General features: G+C 52.8%; 3 protein-coding genes across 17 annotated transcripts; 1 reads left to right on the forward strand and 2 right to left on the reverse strand.

The window, feature by feature from the left end:
* TIRAP (TIR domain containing adaptor protein) lies at positions 1 to 5114 on the reverse strand. 9 transcript variants are annotated; one of them, XM_056509857.1, is made up of 7 exons: positions 4739 to 5114; positions 4401 to 4478; positions 2214 to 2297; positions 1707 to 1774; positions 1431 to 1485; positions 571 to 1176; positions 1 to 459 (listed from the first exon to the last, which is right to left on the reverse strand). In XM_056509857.1, the coding sequence occupies exons 5-7, from the start codon at positions 1435 to 1437 to the stop codon at positions 416 to 418; spliced, it is 657 nt and encodes a 218-aa protein (XP_056365832.1). In that variant the 5' UTR covers positions 1438 to 1485; positions 1707 to 1774; positions 2214 to 2297; positions 4401 to 4478; positions 4739 to 5114; the 3' UTR covers positions 1 to 415. The 9 variants fall into 9 exon arrangements, with proteins under 9 accessions (XP_056365832.1, XP_056365829.1, XP_056365833.1 ...); XM_056509854.1 differs by having other exon boundaries at positions 1674 to 1774; positions 4739 to 4947; XM_056509858.1 differs by having other exon boundaries at positions 2214 to 2343; positions 4739 to 4947.
* FAM118B (family with sequence similarity 118 member B) lies at positions 5019 to 15347 on the forward strand. Of its 6 annotated transcripts, none has more exons than XM_056509844.1 (9): positions 5019 to 5110; positions 5431 to 5462; positions 9198 to 9275; positions 11214 to 11466; positions 12271 to 12498; positions 13614 to 13742; positions 14020 to 14305; positions 14781 to 14840; positions 14929 to 15347. In XM_056509844.1, exons 3-9 carry the CDS (start codon positions 9205 to 9207, stop codon positions 14940 to 14942), a joined length of 1041 nt encoding a protein of 346 aa, XP_056365819.1. In that variant the 5' UTR covers positions 5019 to 5110; positions 5431 to 5462; positions 9198 to 9204; the 3' UTR covers positions 14943 to 15347. The 6 variants fall into 6 exon arrangements, with proteins under 6 accessions (XP_056365819.1, XP_056365822.1, XP_056365823.1 ...); XM_056509847.1 differs by having other exon boundaries at positions 5024 to 5110; positions 14101 to 14305; XM_056509848.1 differs by having other exon boundaries at positions 5025 to 5110; positions 13614 to 13736; positions 14101 to 14305.
* Positions 15348 to 15464: 117 nt separating this feature from the next.
* SRPRA (SRP receptor subunit alpha) lies at positions 15465 to 21619 on the reverse strand. Of its 2 annotated transcripts, none has more exons than XM_056509831.1 (14): positions 21421 to 21619; positions 20630 to 20713; positions 19664 to 19827; positions 19407 to 19567; positions 19133 to 19286; positions 18556 to 18706; positions 18290 to 18396; positions 17981 to 18099; positions 17654 to 17740; positions 17402 to 17574; positions 17099 to 17312; positions 16859 to 17022; positions 16682 to 16747; positions 15465 to 16485 (listed from the first exon to the last, which is right to left on the reverse strand). In XM_056509831.1, exons 1-14 carry the CDS (start codon positions 21538 to 21540, stop codon positions 16390 to 16392), a joined length of 1860 nt encoding a protein of 619 aa, XP_056365806.1. In that variant the 5' UTR covers positions 21541 to 21619; the 3' UTR covers positions 15465 to 16389. The 2 variants fall into 2 exon arrangements, with proteins under 2 accessions (XP_056365806.1, XP_056365807.1); XM_056509832.1 differs by having other exon boundaries at positions 16338 to 16466; positions 21421 to 21608.
* Positions 21620 to 21634: the final 15 nt, after the last annotated feature.

Genomic DNA, 21634 nt, shown 5'->3' on the forward strand with positions numbered 1-21634 from the left:
CAAAATTTAAAACTTCTGCATTTTCGTAGTCGCAACGATTCCGTGCGAAGTCACTGCCTGCCTCATCTTGTCTTGCCCACAGCCCAACAGGGGTCTTGTCAGCTTAGTAGGGATTCCGGAGCCCTCAGGACAGCAAATGGCAGCGCAGTAAAGAGCTCTTGTGACCCCGAGAACCACCCGATGTCAGAGCTTAGTGTTTGTGTGATGGATGTCCCTGTCCCTGCGGAGACTTTGGCCACTGGGACGTGGTGGGCTCTGGTCTGCTGTCCCTCCTGGATGTCGGGAACTCCCCATCCTTGGCTCCCAGGTCTGAGCAGCTCAGGTTTGACCTCAAGGTGCAATGGGACACGCCAACACCCAGACCAACAGCAGCAGCTCCACGATGCCCATGAGGATGCATCTGCCTCTCCCAGCACTACTCCGTCCCTTTTGTGGAGCTCCGGCACAGTTCCTGGAGGTCTGCAGAGACAGCAGATGAGCTCCATTAGCAAACAATTACCTTAAAAATAATTTCAAATAAATGTATGGAATCTGGTCCCTTCCCATGGTCCTCATCCACAGGATACTCACAGCGCATGACAGTGTCTCTGATCTGCCTGAAGCTTTTCTCCTTCAGCACCATGTAGATGTAGTAGATGTTCCACAGCTCCCTGGGATAATCCTTGCGATCCACGTCCTTCAGCACCGGGATGGTGCGTCCATTGGCCATGGGAGCCTCAGCCAGGGCCTGGTGCATCTGGTACCTGCACCAGGGGTCGCGCAGGAAGCCGGGGGTTATGAGCATGACCCAGCAGTGGCTGTTCTGCACGGCGTCACACAGCTCCGTCACCACCGCGCTCCCCGCCGCCGCGTCCCGCAGCTGCAGGAAGCAGCGGAAGCTCTCGGGCTGGCCCTCCAGGTAGGACACCAGCTCCTCCACCAGCTCCACGTCCTCCTCGCTGTGGCAGATGCAGACGTCGTAGCTCTTGTCCCACCGGGGGCTGTCCGAGGCGCTGATGTCCACTGCTGGCACAGGTGACGGCGAGATGGAGCTGGTGGCTGAGCTCGTGCCAGGAGAAGAGCTGGAGCTCTTGGAAGAGGAGGAGGAGGAGGAAGGTGAGGATGAAGCAGAGTGGCTGGACTTGAGGCTCTCCACTGAGTTGGGCTTGGGTTTGTGCAGGAGCCGCCTAAACCAACCTGCAGAGTAACACCCCAGTCAGTTTTGGGGGGGCTCAGCATTATTCAATCTGTAGGATGCCCCCAGATGGAAAGAGGTGGGTGGGATCTCACCTTGACCCCCAAAATCATCCTGGTCCCTAAAACCTGAGCTGTCACCAACACTTGAATGCTGTGGCATGGTGAGGAGCAGCCCATAAGCACCCTGGTGTTCTGCTGGGGAGGGGATGCTGTGAGGGAGGGGACAGAGCCAGAAGGTTTATTCCCAGACTCACCAGCCATAATGGGCAGCACGCTGCTCAGTCACCAATTGCCAGGAGGACACCTCTCCTGAGAGCAGAAAAGAGGGATAAAAATCTGAGAGCAAGAACTGCTTCATGGAAGGTCTCAGCCCCAGGAGCTCAGCATGGTCTGTTCCAGGGATCTGCACCTCTGGGCTGCTCTTACAGCCCCAAAATCACCCCCAGCAGGGTTTTCTGCCTCCACCTCCCCAAAATGTGCTGGGAAGGAACATTTACCTATTACTGGCTCTCTCCACTGGAGATACACACCTGCTGCAAGCAAGGCTGAGAGATAATACGGAGGAGAAGCCCTCATTCCCATCAGTGGGGAAAGGATCCTGTGGAGAGGATAAGTGGGAATCAGCTGGGATCACCAGGGATGGACTGGGTGCTGGCAAACCAAAGGCAGCACAGGTGGCACTCCTGTCTGTTCCCTGCCAGCTCACAGCAGCCCATGCCTTGGCATCATGCTCCCAGCACAGTTTAGGGAGCCCAGACACTCCCTGCAGACACCCAGGAGCAGCAACACGGGAAATAGCTGCTGGTTTCCACTGCTGGCATCATCCCTTCCGAAATGAAACACCCCAAGTCATGCTGAAGCCTTTCCCCTACTCCAAAAACAGCACAGGACCGCAGGAAATGCCAGCAAAACCCCGGCACGCCCACGGAAACCACAGTGCCCAAGTGTCACCTCCTAGTGACAGCCAGAAGCACAAGTGTGACTGGAGCAATGAGTATGGACAGTGAGCAATCGGGGGAAGTTGGAGGGATGCTTACCTGGAATGCAGGAGTCCAGTACCGGAGCAGGGAAAGGGATGCATCAGCCCCTGGGTTTGACAAAGAAGGATCTTCTGGGATTAGCTGGGTGGGAAAGGACAGGTAGAATGCAGAATGTTCAATCTGCAGTCTAATGGGACCTGCAGTGAATGATGAAGCTGATCCATCCCTGCAGCTTCCACATCCAGGAGTGGTTCCCAGGGAAGCTGCCCTGGGGTGGAAATGAGGGCAGGGGCACCCAGAGGAGCTCCCCAAACACCCACGTGCCTGCAGCTCCAGCCTCTGCTGGGAAATGTGAAAGCACAGCAGGGTAAATGGGCTGGGACTGCAGGGAGGGGAAGCCAGGCCCTCCCAAGGGCGTCCCTCCCACACCAGCCACACGTCGTCACATCCTGCAGGTCAGAATGCCCAGCCCTCACCAGCACCCAGACCTGTTTCCATCCTTGTTTCTGGTCTAAATGACATGTCTGTTTGCCACTCACACTTATTTTACAAGTTAAATTTACCAAACGAGTCATTTTTTCACCCCAAAATCCCCCTCTGTATTTCTCCTTTCCCAGGCCTTGCTTCCCTGGTGCTGATGGTCGTGGCCAACAAGTGACACTGCCTTCATCTCCTCATCATCCTCAACCCTCCAATGGCAGTTCCTCCTCAATGCCCTGTGAGAGATGAGCTCCAGGTGAGTCCTGGTTCCATCCCCAGGAATCTGATAGGTCTCCAGGGCCTGCATGCCTGTCCAGCTCTCTGACAAGCTGTTCCTGGCACAGATTTCCCCATCTCTCCCCTGCCTAGGGAACAATGCTGGGACCTCTGATGTGGACACTAAACCCTTCACCTGCTGCTGCAGTGTCACCGTGGCCAAGCTGGTGGCCCAGCAACGTGTGATGCAGGTGTCCCACACCCTGTGTGACACCAGGAGGTGGGGGCCTAGGGGTCCAATCCCAGTGCTGAATGTGTCCCTCCCTCTCCCATCTGAGTCCTCACCCTGAATAACAGCAAAACATAACCCCAGTGCCCCCCATCTGCTTGAAAGCTGACTGGGACAACAACCCCCACATCTCCATGCCTGAAGGGATGTATTTCCCTCAGGGAAAAATCCCATGTACTCTGATCACAAAAAATGTTCCCCCACTACATTTAACCTCAACACCCCATGCCAGGGTCAGTCAAGACACTGCTTCACCAATCCCATCATGACCTAGCTGTGCTCTAGGGCTGAATCCACCTCCTTTGTTCAGCACACTGCTGTTTGCTTCCATCCCCCCTCAGGGACCTTTGAGTCTCTTGGGAAAGAGGGCTGAAGGTCAAGAGATCCCCAAAACCCACCAACACCTATCAGGCTTTGGGGGCCCCCATGCCCACACCACCACTGTGCCCCAGAGGTCTTTGAAGAGCTCCTGTTGGACACTGAGCATTCCCTCCACACCACCACCTGGCTGTGGCTTCCACAGGGGTTTCCCTATCTACTTGCCCACCACCTTCAGCAAAACAACAGACCAGGGCACAGAAGCACAAAACCATGTTAAATGGAGGGGGGGGCTCGCTAAAGGCTTTGCCCCCTTGCCATAAGGGCCTCCCCATCCCCAAGGATTTCCAAAACCAGTCCATCCATGAGCCCTGAGAGGAACTTTGAGGGTGCAGGAGCAGGCAGGATCCTCTTGCAGGGCCCCCAGCCCATCCTCAAACATGGTGCTGAGAGCCAGAGGAGCCTGGGCAGCCTTTGCTCAAAAATGCAATTAATTTCTCAGGAGGCACTGGGCTCCTCCCCATCGCCCCCCACCATTTCAACTGCCTTCCTCTCAACCAAGCTGGGGACACCAGCTGGCCCCTTGGTGGCCAAATCCCAGAGTGGTGCCGAGCCCCCCAGGAACCCACAGACCACCACCAGTCATGGGCCCAGCACTCATCCCACTGGGACCCATTTTGCACTAGTCCCTACCCCAGCACTGCTGCCACCACCCCAAAAATCAACTCCCCACCCAAGGACAAGACCCACAGGAAGGCGAGTCACCTGCCTGTGTGAGTCACCCCACCTGGAAACCCCAGAGAGGCAACCTGAGCAAGGGCAAACCCACAAACCCTAAATCCCAAGAGGCAGCAGCCTCTGGATCAACCTCCACCCTACCTCAGCAATAATAAAATCATTATTAAAGGAGTAGTTAAGCCGACACAGTTCTATTGACCCACCAGCAGCACCACGCTGAAATCCCCGCAGCAGGAGTTTCAGGCTGGTTGTCACCAGGAGCCTGTGGTTTACAGGAGTGCCTGTGGAATTAAGAAATGGTGAAGACCAGGTGCTGCAAGGCAGGGCCAAGCAAAGGTGGCTCTGCTGAAAAAATAAGGCCAATTTTGTCCCTAAAAACACCATGAATGTTTCATTTACGGCACCAGCACAAAACAAGGCGCAGATACCCAGAAAACGCAGAATCGTTTTTCTCTGGGAAAGCTCTAGGTACACCCAAATTCTGCCACACAGATGCCTGAAGGCATCATAGCGGCCGTCCAGGCCCAGGCACAGCGTGTACCTCGTAGGGCTGGAGACGCGGTCGCACGTACAGGAACGAAGGCAGCGGAAGTGGCGGAGGAGGGGCCCCTGCGGAACAGGGGAGCCGCCAGGCCCAGCGCAGCCCCAGCCCGGACACACAGACCCGCTCGGCGCCACCTCCCAGCCCAGCACTACGCCGCGTATGCGCCCGCGCCTTTTATAGCGGCGCAAAGCCGAGCGCGCACCGCCACGTTCCCACGCCTGGCCCCGCCCCTTTCGCTGCCAGCCAATGGCGAGGCGGGGCGGGAGGGGGCGGGGCCAGTCGTCACGCGGGGCGGGGCGGGGCCGGGCGCGAGGCGGCTGCGCGCGGCGCGGCGGCGTCTCCTCAATGGGGCCGCGCGCGCGGCGCCAGGTGCGTGCGGGGCGCGCGGGGGCGGGGGAGCGGGCGGGCAGGGCGCGGTTGCCATGGAGACAGCGGGGGGAGGGGAAGCTGTTGCCATAGCGACGGGGGCCGCCATAATGGGGGGGTCCCATGGCGGGCGGCCTGAGGGGACGGAGCGGCCTGAGGGGAGCGAAGGAGAGCGGCGGGGCCGGGGGTGAGCCGAGAGGGCCGGGAACCCGCCGCACCATCGCCCTCATTAAAAGCCTGTTTTTATTGATGTTTCCCCCTGGGAAAGGAGCCTCGGTGTCCTCCCCGCCTGCTGAATCCCCGTGTTGTTGCTTTTCCCGCAGGTTTAGCGAGGAGGGCACAACGGAGAGGACAGGTAAGGGCTTGAGCACCCTCGAAGGTGTGACCCCCCCCCAGCCCCGTTTCCCTTCCCAGAGTCAGCCCTGGAAAGCCAGCATGCTTCCGTGGGTGTCTGTGGGATACAGGGCTCAGCCAGGCTTTGCTGTGTCACTCCCTCTCCTCCCTCACGGAGCCATAGGGAAGCACGTGAAGAATCGCAGCATTGAATAAAAACCTCTGGGTGTTTTGACTCACATCCCAGGAGGCTGAATCCTGTGTTTTTGTGGCTTGGACAGGAGCAGGGCTTGTCCTCGTCCCATTGTCCCTGGAGCCTGTGTGTTTCTAGGATGGTTTTGATCCAGCTCCAGTGCAGCTCCCACGTGGTGAATTAGCTGGGAATTGGCCAGGGACAGCTCAACTTGTAGCTGAAACACAGTGACTTAAACTATCTTGTCCCAACACTTAAATTTGAATTGAAAAAGAAGCTTGGAATTACATCCTTGCTGGTGGCAGTTCTCAGCACTCACAGAAGCTAAAAATAATGGATGAATAGTAGGTTTGTACTTGTTTCTTTCTGGAATTTGTGGGGGCTCTTCTAGAAGAGCCCATCTTCCAGCATGGAGCTGGATCACTTGGTTTCAATTTTAACCATCCATGCATAGCTTTAGTTGTGTGTTGGGTGCTGAGCATGGAGATGGTGTCAGCAGTGACTTCTCCATGAGGTGGGGGAGAAAATGTTCCATTAATTCCTGTTTTGGTTCTGCAGGTTGGGCTCTGGTGTTGACTGTGTGGTGTGGTCGTGTTTTACAGAGCTGCAGGGAGGTTTTTGTAAATACACACCCTGTGTGAACCTCAGCCTTCGTTTGACACACGTGGTGTTCAGGTGTTTGCTTTTACCTGGGATACACCTTCATATTTCCAACATTTCTGCAGCTGGATATGGTTGTGTCACACAGGGAGTTGCTGTGGTTGGGTTTATCCAGTTTTGGTGACATGGACACAGTTTAAAGCTGAAGTCTGGGAGGCTTTTCAATAAATTAAGGGATTTCTCTTGTGTGGAGGGAGAAAGAGAATGCACCAAACCCACACAGGGAGTCTCTTAGTATCCCTGATAAAACTGATGGGAAGATGCCTGGGACAGGGGAATGAGGCAGCTGAGCCAGGAAACCATGGAGTGTTGTGTTTACAGTCTTCAACTCCCTGTAGTCTAAATAGCTGGAAAGTTCCCAATGTCTGAAGAAAGCTGGAGAGACACTTATCTTGTGCCTGTGGCTCCCTCTCCTCCATGGCACCAGTGTTCCCAGGTGAAACCTGCAGTACTTGGTGTGTTTTTTTCCCGTGGCAGTGTGATGCTCTGAGGTAATTCCATTTAATTTTGGCTACCTCAGCTGTGTCAGTGCAATCCAGCCCTCTGGGGAGCAGAGCTTCTCCCCAGGACTAAAATCCGGAGGTTGCTATTTCTTGGCTAAATTCCCATGAATTCTTTTTAAGACCAGTAATAACTTTTTGGAACTAGGCTGTATTTATAATGGGGTTATTGTTCCTTTATGGCTCTCTGCACTAAATAATAGACCTGAAGGTTGAAGGTCATTATATCAGAAAACCTTACTAGGTGATTATAATTCCAAAAGGTGTTTTTTCCTAAGTTTAAAATCACTTTTGAAATGTCGTTTAGAGGCACTTAAATTTAATTTGATGGCTCTATTCCTGCTGTTAATAGCATAGGAATGTGCAGGGTGAGCAAGATGGGAGCAGTGCTGAGGCAGGTGAAGCAAAAGGGAGCTCCTAGGTGGGAGTTTACAAACAGCCTCGATATTCGAGGCTCAGCTGATAATTCACAACACAAAGATAATACAAGCTTAAATTATATCCAGTTTAGAAAGTGAGGAAGGATTTACTTCCAGCTGTAGCTCTGCTGCTGCAGAGGGGCTGAGGGCAGACCTGGCACCAACAGGAGCTCAAACTGCCCTCTGAAATACTCTATTTATCTATTGTTAGTCACTGGCTTCTCTAAAGCATCTTTGCACCACTAAATAAAATCTGGCTGGCTTTGTGGAAGCAGCCTGTCCTTCCAGAAAAATCAGCTAATCCAAAATGAGAGATGGGACCCTCCTGGGAAGGAAGAAGAGGTGCTTCCCCCACTTTATCCTGACTGTGCTTGGCTGCATTCACTCTGTGGGGATTTGATGGTGAATCTAACAGATCCTGTGTCCAGCAGGTCCTCCTGTCTTCCTGAGAGTCACTACTTTGGTCTTTGGAGATTTAACCACTCCAAAATAGTTCACCATGAGGCATGACAGGTTGCAGGTGTTCAGGGGTGATGAGGCTGCAGAGGTTCATTGTCAGAACAGCATTGAAGTTCTCCTGGGCTCAGTGTGGGTTGGAAAAATACCTGGTGCAGTGTTCACAAGAGTGTGTGATGGAGGAGCCCTGCCTGCCATGCACAGAGGGGGGAAAACCAGGAGATTCCTCACTTGCTAAAGGCTTTTGATGCTTTAATCCAGATCTGGGCCCTACAATAAGGCCCAGTAAGATAAAAAGGTGATTATTTGAAGTGATATGCAGCACGTGTTCAGTAATGTTTCAGGAGCCAGGTGGTGAAAAACAGCTCTCTAAGGTGTTCTGCTGTTCTTACAGTGATATATTATTGAGCAGCCTGCTGTGGTGGCAAGTGCCCCTGGCCATGGCAGAGGGGTGGAACGACATGAGCTGTAAGTTCCTGTCCAACCCAAACCATTCCATAATGCCATTGTATAAAGTTTTCTGAAAGGGTCAGAAGGTAAGGGCTGCACACATCATGTATCTGATTGTCTGACAGAGTCACTTTGCCCTGTTCTCATCATCCAACACTGAAGGGTGGTGGTTTCCTAGAATATTGGCTGATTTCTCACATGATCCATGCCAACACTTGCAGCACAGCTGAGGTGTCCTAGCTGGAGAGACCTGCCTATTGTCACCTGCTCTGCTGCCGGGAGCAATTACAGCATCTCAGATCTCCCTGAGACTGCAAAACCTGCAAAAACCCTGTGATTTTGGGTCAGCAGCTCTTCCTCAGCATTTCCCCTGGCCAAAAGCTCTTGTCTAACAGAGTTTTTGCTGGACTCTTCATTACAATTGACAAGGAAAAAGCAGAGGAGGGTGAACAGTTCTGTTAGTTTTCATTCCCTTTTCATAGACTTATTTGGGAGAAGCAGAGTGGGAGAGGACTGCTTGCTGGCAGAGCTTTTGTATTTTATGTCACAGGCTGTTGAAAGAGTTCTCAAACTGCACTTCCTTTCCGTGGGCTTTGGGGTCATTTCCCAGTGCATGTGGACACATGGCGGGCTGGGAAACCCTTCTCTCATCACCAGGGAATGAAATACTCTCCGTGGCTTTTTGGAGCCAACAAAAATCTCTTTGTCTTCTCTTCCCTCCCACTGTTTCCCAAGCAGTAAGTTTGCTGACAGGCCTTGTCAGGAAGTGGGGAGTGCTGCTCCAAGATCCAGGCTCTCTGGGAAAATGAGCAGCTGAGGTGAAACGGAGGGTCTGGCAAAGTGTGTTTCTCTGAGGCAATCATACCTGGGCAAAACAGCCAAGGTAAAAGAGGTTAAGGAAGTGGATGAGACTGTGGGGCAAAGTTCAGAGACAAAAACATGCAATTCTCAGCCCAGAGGTGATCTTGGAATGATAACAAGCCTGGGATTTATCCACCTGTGCAGAACTGGTCTGTAAAACCTTGTCCTGGTGGTGTTGTCCATGTGCAGTGACTTCACTTGTGATTTCTCTACTATAGAAACTGGATGGCTTCTACAGTGAGCCTGGGCAAGGAAACATTATTGGAAGATGGAATGCCACCTGCAAAAAAGCCCAGGTAAATTTAATCATACTCCAGTGGATTTGTTCTAACTAGAGCCTTTTCCTTTGCCTCGCATTGTTCTTTAAGGACTGTGACCCCTGGTGACCGCAGCTGTTTCGCTTCCTGATCCAAGAACCGGGCGCTGGCTTCTGGCCGTGCCCTGGCCTTTCCTGCTGTTTGTGGAACAAAAGCCTTCACACTCAGAATGTACTTTTTTGGGGTTTTAACCCTCAGCCAGGGGATGGGGTCATACTCAAAGCTGTATTTTACTGTACTGTCAACTCACAGTGTCAGGACATGGTGGTTGTGCTTTGTCGCTTGAGTTGGATGGTGGTTTCCAGGAGGACAGGGAGTTACTTAAATTAGTATGATTGAACTGCATGTAAAGGCTAAATAATTCACTCTGAGGTTCCCTGTGCTTAGAAGTAGGTGGTCTTACCGTTCTGTGAGGGGGGACCTGACTGGTGGATGATTCCATCTATCAAAGACTGAGACTGTGGCTGCTGCAGGCTCAAAAGTTCTTGTGAACAAGCAGCTAATTCATCTAGGGGGTGTCTCCCCCTAATTTGATTTCTTTGCAAGTTCTGGAGGGCTGCAGGATAGTTCTGTGTGGTCTGAAGGTTGATCAATGACCCTGGAATGTGCAGAAAAGACACTGGGAGATGATTTTTTCCTTGCTCAGGATATCAGGGTAGAAACAAGTGCATTTTTCAGCAGGGAGCAGAATGCCTTTCAGGCATGCAAGACATTAAAACTTGGTTATTTGTTGTTATTTTGGATTTCAGTCCCTATATTTCCAACATTGTTTTTATACTAGCCCATTAGCATGTATACTGATTTATTCCTCACACAAGGCTTGCAGTCCTCAAATTGAACCCTGTTTTTCAGCAGTGAAAACCCTCTTCGAGGAAAGGGTTAACAAGTCTGTTTTTATAAGCAGGAGCTGAGGGAAGGCACAGCTCCATCTGTGTGGTGTTGGTTTCCTCTCCCCTTCTCACTAAATATCACGTGTTTGCTGATAAAGCCCATTTCTTCCATACAAGCTGCTTCCCAGGGCTGCTGCTCCAATCCTGGGAAGCTGCAGCAGGTCCCTGCTGCAGAAAGCAGCTGGACATCAGGCAAGGCAAGGCAAGGAGCAGCACATCTGCTTAATAAATGATAAAGGTCATGTTTAAAAGCACTGTGCAGGTGTAAGCCAGGAAGATTGAAGGAGGGGAGGAGGAATAAGGAGAATACAGCCCTGCAGCCCTTTCATGTGACTTTGTATCATCTGGGATATTCCAAAAGATGGGCCTGGAGCACCCTGTTCACTTTGCAGGCATCACAGGGAAGGGATTGCTGGTACAGCTGAGGGGGTTCCTCAGCAAAATGGGGCTGGGCCCCTCCGGGGCTGAGCTAGGAGGAAGCCCTCCTTTGTTCTTCGTGCTGGGTTAAATGGAGCTGTTGGCTCCAGGCCCCTGTTCTGCACCTTGTTAAAACCAGGTCTCATTTCCGACCTGCATGGGATCTGATGAGTGTTTTGTCTCGGAACATAGAGCCTGTGTGTGTCATTCTCTAGTGCTCATCACATCTTTCCCATGCCCTCCAGCATTCCAGGTAACTTTTATTAATAGACTTCCCTTATTTCAGATTTCTAATGGATTAGCTTTGCTGCAGAAGCACCCCAGGGCATCATTGACTTCCCCAATAATCATCCTGGTAACGGATTTGATTCCCAAAGATGTTGTAGTTACAGATCTTGTGTTGGGAGCATTTGTGCTGCTGATCTATGGAGCTGCCTGCTGTCTTTTAAGGATACCAGGCTGCTCCTGCCATGCACTGTTTATCAGAGAGCCCCAATGGACACTTGATTCAAAATTTCAGCACAGGGTACCTCCCTCTCCCTCAGTCTGCCACCACCCCAGACACCCTCTGTCATGGTGGTACCAGCTGTGCTCCTTTCCCCTTTTACAGGAAGCTGTTGCCAAGCCTCAAAACCAAGAAGCCTCGGGAACTTGTTTTGGTGATTGGGACAGGAATTAGTGCTGCAGTTGCTCCCCAGGTCCCAGCACTGAAGTCCTGGAAGGGGCTGATTCAGGCTCTCCTGGATGCTGCTATTGACTTTGATCTCCTAGAAGATGAAGAGAGCAAACGGTTCCAGAAGTGTCTTCATGAAGACAAGAACCTGGTTCATGTTGCCCACGACCTTATTCAGAAGCTGTCTCCGGTCAGTGTGCTTGTACCTGCCCTGAGCATAGGATTTGGCTTCTGGAAATAGCCAGATTTAGTTCTCCAGCAATGGTGCCCCCATCCCAACAATTCCTCTATGTACAAGGAACCACGAGTGCAGTTACTGTGCCAGGTGCCTGAGACATAACCCTGCTGTGGACATGGGTTTTGGGTATTTCACTTGGACCAAGATGATTAAAGGGATGGAGCACCTTCCTGTGAGGAAAGGCTGAGAGAACTGGGATTGTTAAACCTGGAGAAGAAGCTTCATTGGTGACCTAATTGTGGCCTTCCAATACCTGAAGGGACCTGGCAAGAAAGATAGAGGGACACTGTGGACAAGGGCCTGGAGTGACAGGACAAGGGGGAGTGGCTTCACACTGCCAGAGGGCAGAGTTAGATGGGATATTGGGAAGAAATTATTCCCTGTGAGAATGCCCAGAGCAGCTGTGGCTGCCCCATCCCTGGGAGCGTTGCAGGCAAGACTGGAGGGGTTTGGAGCAACCTGGGATAGTGAAAGGTGTCCCTGCCCATGGCACAGAGTGGGATGAGATGGCACAGAGTGGGCTTTGAGGTCCTTCCCAACCCAAACCAGTCTGGGATTCTGTGATCCTGTGACATTATTACGTGATCCTATGCTGAAGGAGAGCACCCACCCTGGTGCAGCCAGGGCTCTGTGTTTGCCCTGCAAGGACCCAGAGCTTTGCAGGCTGTTGGGGGAACGTGGGTGGTTTTTCATGGAGTCATTTGGTGTGAGGTGTTAAGGGGCTGGCTCTGATCTCAGTCTGTCTCCCCTTCACAGCGCACAAGCAACGTTCGCTCAACCTTTTTCAAGGACTGTTTATACGAGGTGTTTGATGACCTGGAATCCAAAATGGAAGATTCTGGGAAGCAGCTGCTTCAGTCTGTGCTTCACTTGATGGAAAATGGAGCCCTTGTGTTAACCACGAACTTTGATAACCTGCTGGAGCTGTATGCAGCACACCAGGGGAAACACCTCGAGTCTCTTGATCTGACTGATGAAAAGAAGGTAAAGGATGATTATTTCTTTTGTCAGGGACAGTGGTGGTTCAAGATGTGCTCTCATTCTGCCTGAGGGCATTGTACTGATTGTAGTGGCAGACAAGCTCCAGGCAGAGGCTCTGACTGTCCAGGGCAGCAAGCAGAGGAATGAGGAGGAACACTCCTTTCTGGAACGCTGGTTTGCTGGCTGCCATCCAGTGCTCAGGAGGAGTCCTTAAGCCTGCTATTCCTTTGATCTCTGTCCTTGAAACTTCTGGCTTGGCCTTGCTTCCACATAAGGCTTGAGCTGATGTTTCTAACCATTGTGGGAAACTGCACACAAGATGCAAAGCTGAACTTTTTATAAAGTGCTGCAAAGTGCTTTTTGTGATGGGCATTCAGGGCTGCAGCCTTGGAGGCTCCCCTCTTACCCTGTGTCCTCTTCCTGCAATGGCTGGAATGGCTCTTCCTGCTGCACTCTCAGAGCTACTCCATTAATGCAAATAATCTCTCCTCTTGCCCCAGTCAAGAGGAAACCATGAGCTCTTTGCACCTGCCCACCTCATCTCTCAATCATGGGTTTTACTGTTGGGGAGAATCTCATCCTTCTGTTTGCATGCTAAACACCCCCAATGTGTGTGTCCCCTGCAGTCCTTGCTCTCTTTTCATTCTCATTTCTGTGCTTCATGTTTCCTATGTGACCTCTTAATCTACGTGGCTGGAAGTACTTACAGTGTTACAAATAAGCATTCTAATTATTGCAAGCTTAAACGAGCTGAGGTCTGCAGGAATAAACTGAGAGCCTCAGGAGCAGCTGTCTGAAATGGAGGTCAGTTCAGCTGGTGACTCCCTCAGAGCCAGTAGGGGCCACAAAATAAAACTTGGTAGGCTTGAGAAACATGCTGATGCAGGATTTGTAGTTTTTTTCCCCTTTTCTGGTCAATCTTGCATTTTGGTTCAGTTTTCTCATCACATTCACCAGTCAGCCACAGTGTTGACCCAAACAAGCACCACAGGTTGTGGCTGCAGGCCATGGTGTAGGAGGAGAGAAGGGCAGGAAGAAGCAGCCTCTCTGGAATGCTTCCCCAAACTGTTACATTTAGCAGTGCTGTGGTAGATTGGCTGTGGGTTTGTGTTGAGCAGGTGATGGAGTGGGCACAGGAGAAGAGGAAGCTCAGTGTGCTGCACATCCACGGCGTCTACACCAACCCCAGCGGCATCGTCCTGCACCCGGCTGGCTACCAGAACGTGCTGCGCAACACTGAGGTGATGGTGAGCCACGTGGGCCTTGTGCAGCTGCAGCTCCCACTGGGGTCAGCCAGGCACAGGCTCAGCTGAGTTTAGACTGAGCTTCACAGAGGGTGGGGGAGAATTAATTAGGTATGGGAAATAGGAGGGGTGAATTCCCTAGCGTGCTAAGGTGCTGGAAGAGCTCCCACACTTGCTGAAGGATGGCATTGCTGCAGAGCCCCGCCAGGGACAGGGCAGGTGCTGTCTCTTGTGAGGATGAAGCTCACCTTGACCAAGAACATCTTTCCCTTTCTTAAAGCGAGAGATTCAGAAGCTGTATGAAAATAAGTCCTTCCTCTTCTTGGGCTGTGGTTGGACAGTTGATGACACCACGTTTCAGGCCCTGTTTTTAGAGGCTGTCAAGCACAAATCAGACCTGGAGCACTTCATGCTGGTGCGGAGGGGGGATGTGGATGAGTTCAAGAAGCTCCGTGAGAACATGCTGGACAAAGGGATCAAAGTGATTTCCTACGGAGACGAATACGCTGACTTGCCCGAGTACTTCGAGCGGCTGGCGAGCGAGATTGCCATGAGGGGCCGCACAGGTACGGCAGGGGCTGGGGGACCATGGCTGTCACCATGCAGAGCACACAGGGTTAGTAGCCCCTGTTCTCCATGCTATATGGATTCCTGAAGCTTTTTCTTGAAAGAGAAAAGCAAACATGTCTCTAAGTGTAGCTGGATTTGCGGGTTACTTTTCTGAAATCACTGTGTGTTTTAACAGTTTAAACAGCTGTGCTGCCTCCCACGCTTGCAAACTTTGTTTTTCGTGTGCAGCTGTTTGTTCCCTTTTTAGTGAAAGGGCAATTACTCTCTCTGACCCTTGTGCTGCTCAGCCTGAGCCAATGCTTTTATACAAAGAGGTATCACTAATAAATCATAGAAAGGGGGGAAAGTGGGTTCACTGGTCAGAGCCTTGCTGGCAGGTATTCTGAGGGTTAACCCAGCCAGGAGAGCCTGTGTGAAACCACCCCGTGGGAGCTGGCTCTCCACCTGACACTGGTCTCTGCTCTGCCCTAGGTGTGCCCAAGGAGGGGCAGCAGCTGAACGGCTCTGCCACTGCCCACGCTGAGGTAAAAGGTAAGGAAGGCTCTCTGGAGCTGAGAGGCTTCACCCTGTGTCTCTCCCTGGAGTCCCAGGCAGGTTTTCAGCCTTTGCTTCCGTGCAGGATGCAGCCCCTGAGCCTCAGCCCTGGCCAGGCCCTGAGCCATGGCAGGGGCTCCTGGGACAGGCCCAGCCCAGGCCAGCAGCCCTCAGGGAGCCCAGCACTGTCCCACTGCTGTCCAGCACCAAGCCAGGACCCTTCCAGCAGGGAAGAGGCCAGGACAGAGCCTCCACAGATGAACAGCTGGTCTAACATAGTCATTGTGGTTTTACTGGGGCTGCATGTGCCCGCGGAGCACGGTGTCCCCGAGGGAGCTGCAGCCTCCTCTAACTTCATACCTAGAGCTTTTATATTCTGTATTTCAATTAAAAAATGAAACTTGAGCTTTTTTTTTTTTTACTGGAAGCTCTAGTTTTCTAGTCCTGTCTTTTTACTGTACAGTTTTTGTATGTTGAAGTTGTATTAAAGGCCTGCTCACTGAACTTTGGCTGCTGTATCATTTAAAGGCCCTTTCACACCTCACACTGGTGGGAGTTCATCTCCCCCAAACCCAGTAGGAAACAGGTCCTGGCTGGAGGCAAGTTATTTATACACAGACAACAAATTATGAAGTTTATTTTATATAAATTATGTCTCTTAGCAGACAGCATTCAATTTATTGCACTATAGCACATCTGCAATACAGAGCTACAAGACATCGTCAGAGAGGTTTGTATTATTCAGTGTAGCACTTCCGACCGGGATCAAGAGGCACTCGGAGGGGGGAGAAAGGGTGCAGGAAAGCAGCAAGCAGCCACCATTCTCTTCCAGTATTAATATAGTTTGTTTTTTGTTTCCTTTTTACTAGCAAATAATGCCAAGACCAGTGGGCAGGAGCCAGGCAGGGCACACTGCCTTCCCCCTCTGGACCTGGCTGCTGCAGCTCTCCTGCTCCTGCCCAAATACGTGGTGTCTGGGGACCCTGCTCCAGAGTCCGGGTGAGGACAGATATGGGGACTTTAAGGCAATTTAGCATGTCCCCTCCAGCCCAGCACACACCATCACCTTTTTTTGGTTTATCAGCTTCAGCGGAGCTGCCACGAGCAGCGACATTAACAGCCAGATCTAATGCTGCCCCTAAGCCCACGTCCCTCCTGCCTCCTCCCTAAGCTGGTCTAAAAATCACAAGCAGCTCAAAAAAAAGCCTTCAAACCCACCAAAAAGCACAGCAGATCCTGGCACCGCCCAGCCCCCCGTGCAGCACGAACAATACAAAGCTCTGGATTCGGCCTCCCCGCAAGGGAGCCTGCGTCACTGGACACAGAATGGAGGAACCCAGGGAACAGCTTTTTCTGGATATAAGGTGGTTTATCCAAAAAAAGTACTCCTCATGCTGCTATTCCTCCATTCTGTTCTGCACTACACGGGAAAGACTAGTTGGTGACAGGGTAAAGCAGGTTCATCTGGGACATCTGCACACAGCGATTTGGTGTTTAGGCCTTCATGAGCGCTGCGACCACGGCCTTGGCGTTAAGGCTTCGCAGATCACAGTAGGTTTGTCCGGTACCAACGAAAACAATGGGCTTGCTCGTGATGTAGGTCATGGAGATGGCAGCACCCACCTGCCAGGGACAAGCAGCACTGTCAAATCCAGTGCTCCCTCAGGGAGCTTCTCATTCATTCATCCCCCATGTGTGGAAAGCAGACTTCTAAATTTGGGTTCAATAGCTTAAACAAATGAAGAAGGAGCAGGAGTGCCCTGTGTTTGACAATTCCCATCTCTCCCCTCCTGTCACTGTCAGGAAGCTCTGTGCAGTCACCTCAGCAGCCTCCTTACCTTGTCATCGATGGGCCGCGGTGTCTGGGCCATGGAGTGATCAGCCAGAGCCTTGTTGAACTTGACCTGAGGGAGAAAAAAGATCCGAGAAATGCATTTGTGGTGCTGCCACCGTCCAATTCTTTGGTAAAACCTACGGAAACGGGTTCACCTCTCAAGAACAAAGCCTTCACTCACCAGCTGATCCACAGCCTCATTTCCCACCAGCGCTTCCCCAACAAACAGGACCAGGTCGGGAGCGTTGACAGCGATGAGTTTGGCCAGCGCAGTCATGAGTGGTGCATTGTCCTGCATGCGTCCCGCCGTGTCCACCAGCACCACGTCGAAGCCCTGGTTGCGAGCTGGGGCGGCAGGGAGGCAGCGTGAAGGACGGCACCGCCCCAGGACAGCGCCCCCCGCCCCCGGCGCCGCGCCTACCGTAGGAGATGGCCTCCATGGCGATGCCCGCCGCGTCCTTGCCGTATCCCTTCTCGTAGAGCTGCACCATGGTGCGCCCGCCGTGGCTCTCCGGAGGGTGCAGCGCGTTGAGGCGGCGCGTGTGCGTGCGCAGCTGCTCCACCGCTCCCGCGCGGAACGTGTCGCAGGCTGCGATGAGCACGCTGAAGCCGTTCTCGATGAGCCAGAACGAGATCTGCAGGTGGCAACAGAGCAGAAAAGCCTTTAGCAGCTACACAGCCTGACCCCATCCCCCCAGTGCTGTGATCCAGGATGCTGTCCTGCCTTGGCCAGGTTGGTGGATTTCCCGACACCGTTGACACCACAAAAGGTTACGACGTAGGGCCGGCGATGGCGCTGGGCATCCATGACATCACGGAGCACGTCCACACGGCGCTGGGGCTGCAGGATCTGCACCAGGGCCTCCTGCAGCGCCTGCTTCACCGTCGAGGTTACCGCTGCGAAAGGAGGACACGTCATGTGTGGGGAATACTCCTGAGCTCCAAACCACACTCAGGATGCCACATGGACACTTACTGGTGAACGTTCCCATCACCTTCCCTTCCAGTTTCTTGGCCACAGATTCACAGAGCTGCACTGCAATCTCAGCTGCCACATTTTTAGCTTTGAGAAAGACAGAGCAGGGAGTCAGTGCTGCTGAAGAGGTTATGCATGTCCCACATCAGCATCAAGGAGTCAGTGTGCAGGATTCCCACCAGACCTGACTGCCACCCCCCTTTTGCTGCGCTCCCGAGGGCTCCTCAGGGGACTGACAGGAACCCACCACAGTTCCTGTGGGCAAGAATACCCGAACAGCGCACAGGGAACCACCACTAATCCCTCACATCACAAATCCAGACGTACCAATCAAGTGATCCTTCATCTTTTCCAGCACAGGGTCCATGTCCTCTCTGGTCAAGCTCTTGGAACCCACCAGACCCTTCAGCATGCCAAACATGCCCCCCAGGCCACCCTTCTTCACACTGTGGAGAAGCAGAAGAGTTTCACTGAGGTTTGAGAGTGACCATTTGCAAAGGTCAGATGCAGAAGGGCTAGCCCGGAGCAGACAAACACACCAGTTTGTGCTTCCTGCATTACTGGTTAGACTGGAACAGGAGTTACAGGACAGAAATCAAGAACCATGTGACAAGCAAGGGCTGTGGGAGCCTCTACCTGGGTTTCGAAGGGTTCTGGACAACTTTCTCCTCTTCAGCTTCATCATCACTCTCATACTCCAGGTCATACAGGCGGCCAGGTTCACGATTTTTGTCCCCCAGGGCCTGCAAGGGGAAGAAGCAGCTTTATGGGCTGGGTGCCACAATCCTTGTTTCACGTTTCTTCATGATCCCTTCTCATCCAGGCACTGAGACTGGGCTGGGTTCATAATGCCAGCTGATCCCAGAAAACACGACAGCAAATAGAGCCTGACTTCTCCTTACCATGTCAGGGTCAAACTCCTCCACGGGACAAGACTCCGCGCTGCCGTTGGTAGCGGAATTACTGTAATCGAGTACTTTGGCATTAGAGTTCCCCAGATCCCACACCCGGGGCTTCTTCCCCTTCTCCTTCTGTGCATCGGGCTTTGGAGATCTGATGGAACAAAGACCAGAAACACATTGTGTTCAGTGCAGAGAAGCAGCAGCCATCACCTCCTTAGGAGATGTGAAAAATAAAAGCCTGGATTAACCAAAAGGCAGAAATGGATCTGCTCTCCAGAGTTTATTTATCTGAACTTTAATCCTGTATGGCACCACTTCCCCTCAAGCCAGGTATCAATGTACTGCTGCCATCTGCTCACTAAAGACAGGTCTGGACCTCTCAGCAAAGAAAATCAAGTTCTATTACCCCTCCAGAACCCCCAGGTGTCTTCTCCCAGTCTTTTCACCAAGACGGAAAATCAGGGAAATAAGGTCCAGGAAAGTGAGGTCTGGCTTCCAGGGGTCACCAAAAGGAGAAGAGATTCAGCCATGGCCTAGTTCAAAGAATAGGCAGACTGACCATGCCCTCATCACTCACCTGGACTTCTCCCCAGCTTTCATGTGTCTCCTGAAGAATTCCTCCCGGTTCTTCTGCAGGATTTCATCCTTGGTCAGTTCCTCCTTGTCCCCTGCTGCTGAGAGCTGCTTGTCACCTGCAGATGCTTTACTGGGTGCTGCCACAGCTTCAGTTCCTGACAGGAAGAGCCCCAACACAAGCTCAGTCCAGCTCAAGTGGATTGGGAAAGCAAAGGCTGCAACACATTGTTCTGGAATATTTATTTCCCTCCCATTTATCTTCCTCATCAACTCACCATCCTTTTTGGAACCTTTGTTCTTCTTGTTCTTGACCTTCTCCTTTGGTTTCTCCCCTCGGGTTTCAATCATACACTTGACAGTCTTCTGGGATTTCAGAGACTGCTCAAACGTCTTCATTACCGTGGGAGCTCGGACTTTGCTGCTCTCCTCTGCATCCCTGCAGGGAGGTGACCCATTAGCCTGGATTTCAGCTCTTCCCCCGCTCCCACCTCTGCTCAAAACAGGAATTTAAGACAAAACCCAAGCTCTCTACCGGAGGAGGCGCATGAAGTCATCTTTAAAATCAAAGGTGCCATTTAGGAGGCCCAGGGCGCCTTTCTGCTGGAACTCGTTGCGGTACTTGTCTCGGAACTCCTTATGGACGTCGTCTATCAACTTGTCCACGTAGGTTAGGGTCAGGATCTTCTGGAAGCCCACCTGCCAAGGAGCACAGCCAACACACACTGCACTTCAAGCTCATTCAACAGCAGCAAGCAAGCAAAAACCTATCTGTTTAATTCAGAGTCCTTTAACTTGGGCAAGCTTCAGCCTTCACTTTCTGCTCCACCTTCCCAGGCTTTTAAAATGCCCACAAAAAGGTGAAAAACACCCAGAGCTTTGCTTCAACAGCTAACTGTAACACACAGAAGCTGTCTCATGGCAACAAGGACACGTAGGGCAAGGGCAGAAAACCTTTAGCTTTTCTGCAAGTCAGCAGGTAAGGTTGTATAGATTTATGGAGATAAGGTACCAGGAGACTGAGAAAGAGAACATTAAATGTTTTGTAAAGTAAAGGGAACGACACATTTCTGGCTTTTTTTCAATACATGTGGCCAAAGTAAAGTTTTACAAGGCTGCAGTTTCTATTTGAGGTTTGATTAGTTTTAATCCTGTTGTAGATGATTAAAATAAGCTGCTACTGCAGCAGCATTCAGCTGACAGACACCCATGTCCCCCCTCTGGGCAGAGCCTGGCCATACTGGGGTCACTGATCAACATCCCCTTGAAGTGCTCATCACAGCCCCTCACCCCCAGATCCCAGAGATGGAGGAGCCAAATCAGTCTGGGAGCTGAGGTCCTGCCCTACGCAATGCAAACAGCTGTTTGCTCAAACCTCAGCACAGCAGCAACTGTTCCCCCTCTTTTCTGGGGCAATCCCCTTCCTTTGGGTTTGGGGCACATGGGGGGCTGGAGGGACCCTCTTGGCACCCCAGGGGTGCTGGGGGGGGGGGCCACTTACCACAAACACCAGCTCAAACTGGTTGTCCAGTTTGTACTTAAGTGTGAGGGCTTCATGGGTGAAGGAGTTGTTGCCACCTCTTTCCTGGGGGAGAGGAGCTGTCAGAATGGGGGTGCCAGCAGCACCCACCATCCCCTCATCCCTGTCACCCCCATTTTCCAAAGTGGTCCAGCATCCCTTACACATGACCCCACACACCCTGGGCAGGTGGTCCCATCCATCCTCCTCAGCTGGGTGATCCCACCCACCCCCGAGCTGGTCGTGCCCCCTTTGCCCCGTCCCAGGCAGGTGATCCCACCCAAGTCTCTCTCCTCCCCAAGGTGACAGTCCCATCCACACCCCGCAAATGGGAGACCCCACATCGTCCCCACCCCAGAGCTGGACGTGCCTGTGTGACATCAAACAGCTGGTGCCACCTGTGTGCCACCCCCTCCGCCCCGTCCCCAGGTAGACCGCACTCATGTCTCCCCTCCCCATGCAGGGCTCCCACCCACCTCCCCTGGGCGGGCTGATCCCATCCCCCAGAGATGCCCGTGCCCGTGTTTTCCCCCAGGCAGCCGATGCCAGTCCTCGTTCCCCCAACAGCTACGTGTGCTCACCCGATTCCCCTTCCCAGGCACACGGAGCCATGCCCGCCTCCCCCGCCATGCCTGCAGTCTCACCCCCGCCCTCCCCGGCAGGTGGCTCCCACCGCCCCCCTCCCTCACGCCAGGTGGGCTCTCCCACTCCCCCCTCGCCAGGTAGGTGGCCGCTACCCAACCTCCGCCCCCCGGCAGCCGGTGCCGCCCGACCTGCAGGAGGACGGAGCGGATGAGGGCGTTGACGGGGGCGGTGGCGGCGGGCCCGCGCACGCCCTGGAAGCACCAGAGGACGAGGCCGCCCTTGCTGAAGATGGTGAAGAAGTCGAGCATGGCGGCGGCGCCGGGCCCGGCGGGGCGCACACGTCGCTCTGCCCCGCGCTTCCGCCGGAAGCCCCGCCCCCCCGCGCCATTGGCGGGAGCGCGG

The sequence above is a fragment of the Oenanthe melanoleuca genome, chromosome 24 (assembly GCF_029582105.1).
Source record: "Oenanthe melanoleuca isolate GR-GAL-2019-014 chromosome 24, OMel1.0, whole genome shotgun sequence".
NCBI classification, from domain to species: domain Eukaryota; kingdom Metazoa; phylum Chordata; class Aves; order Passeriformes; family Muscicapidae; genus Oenanthe; species Oenanthe melanoleuca.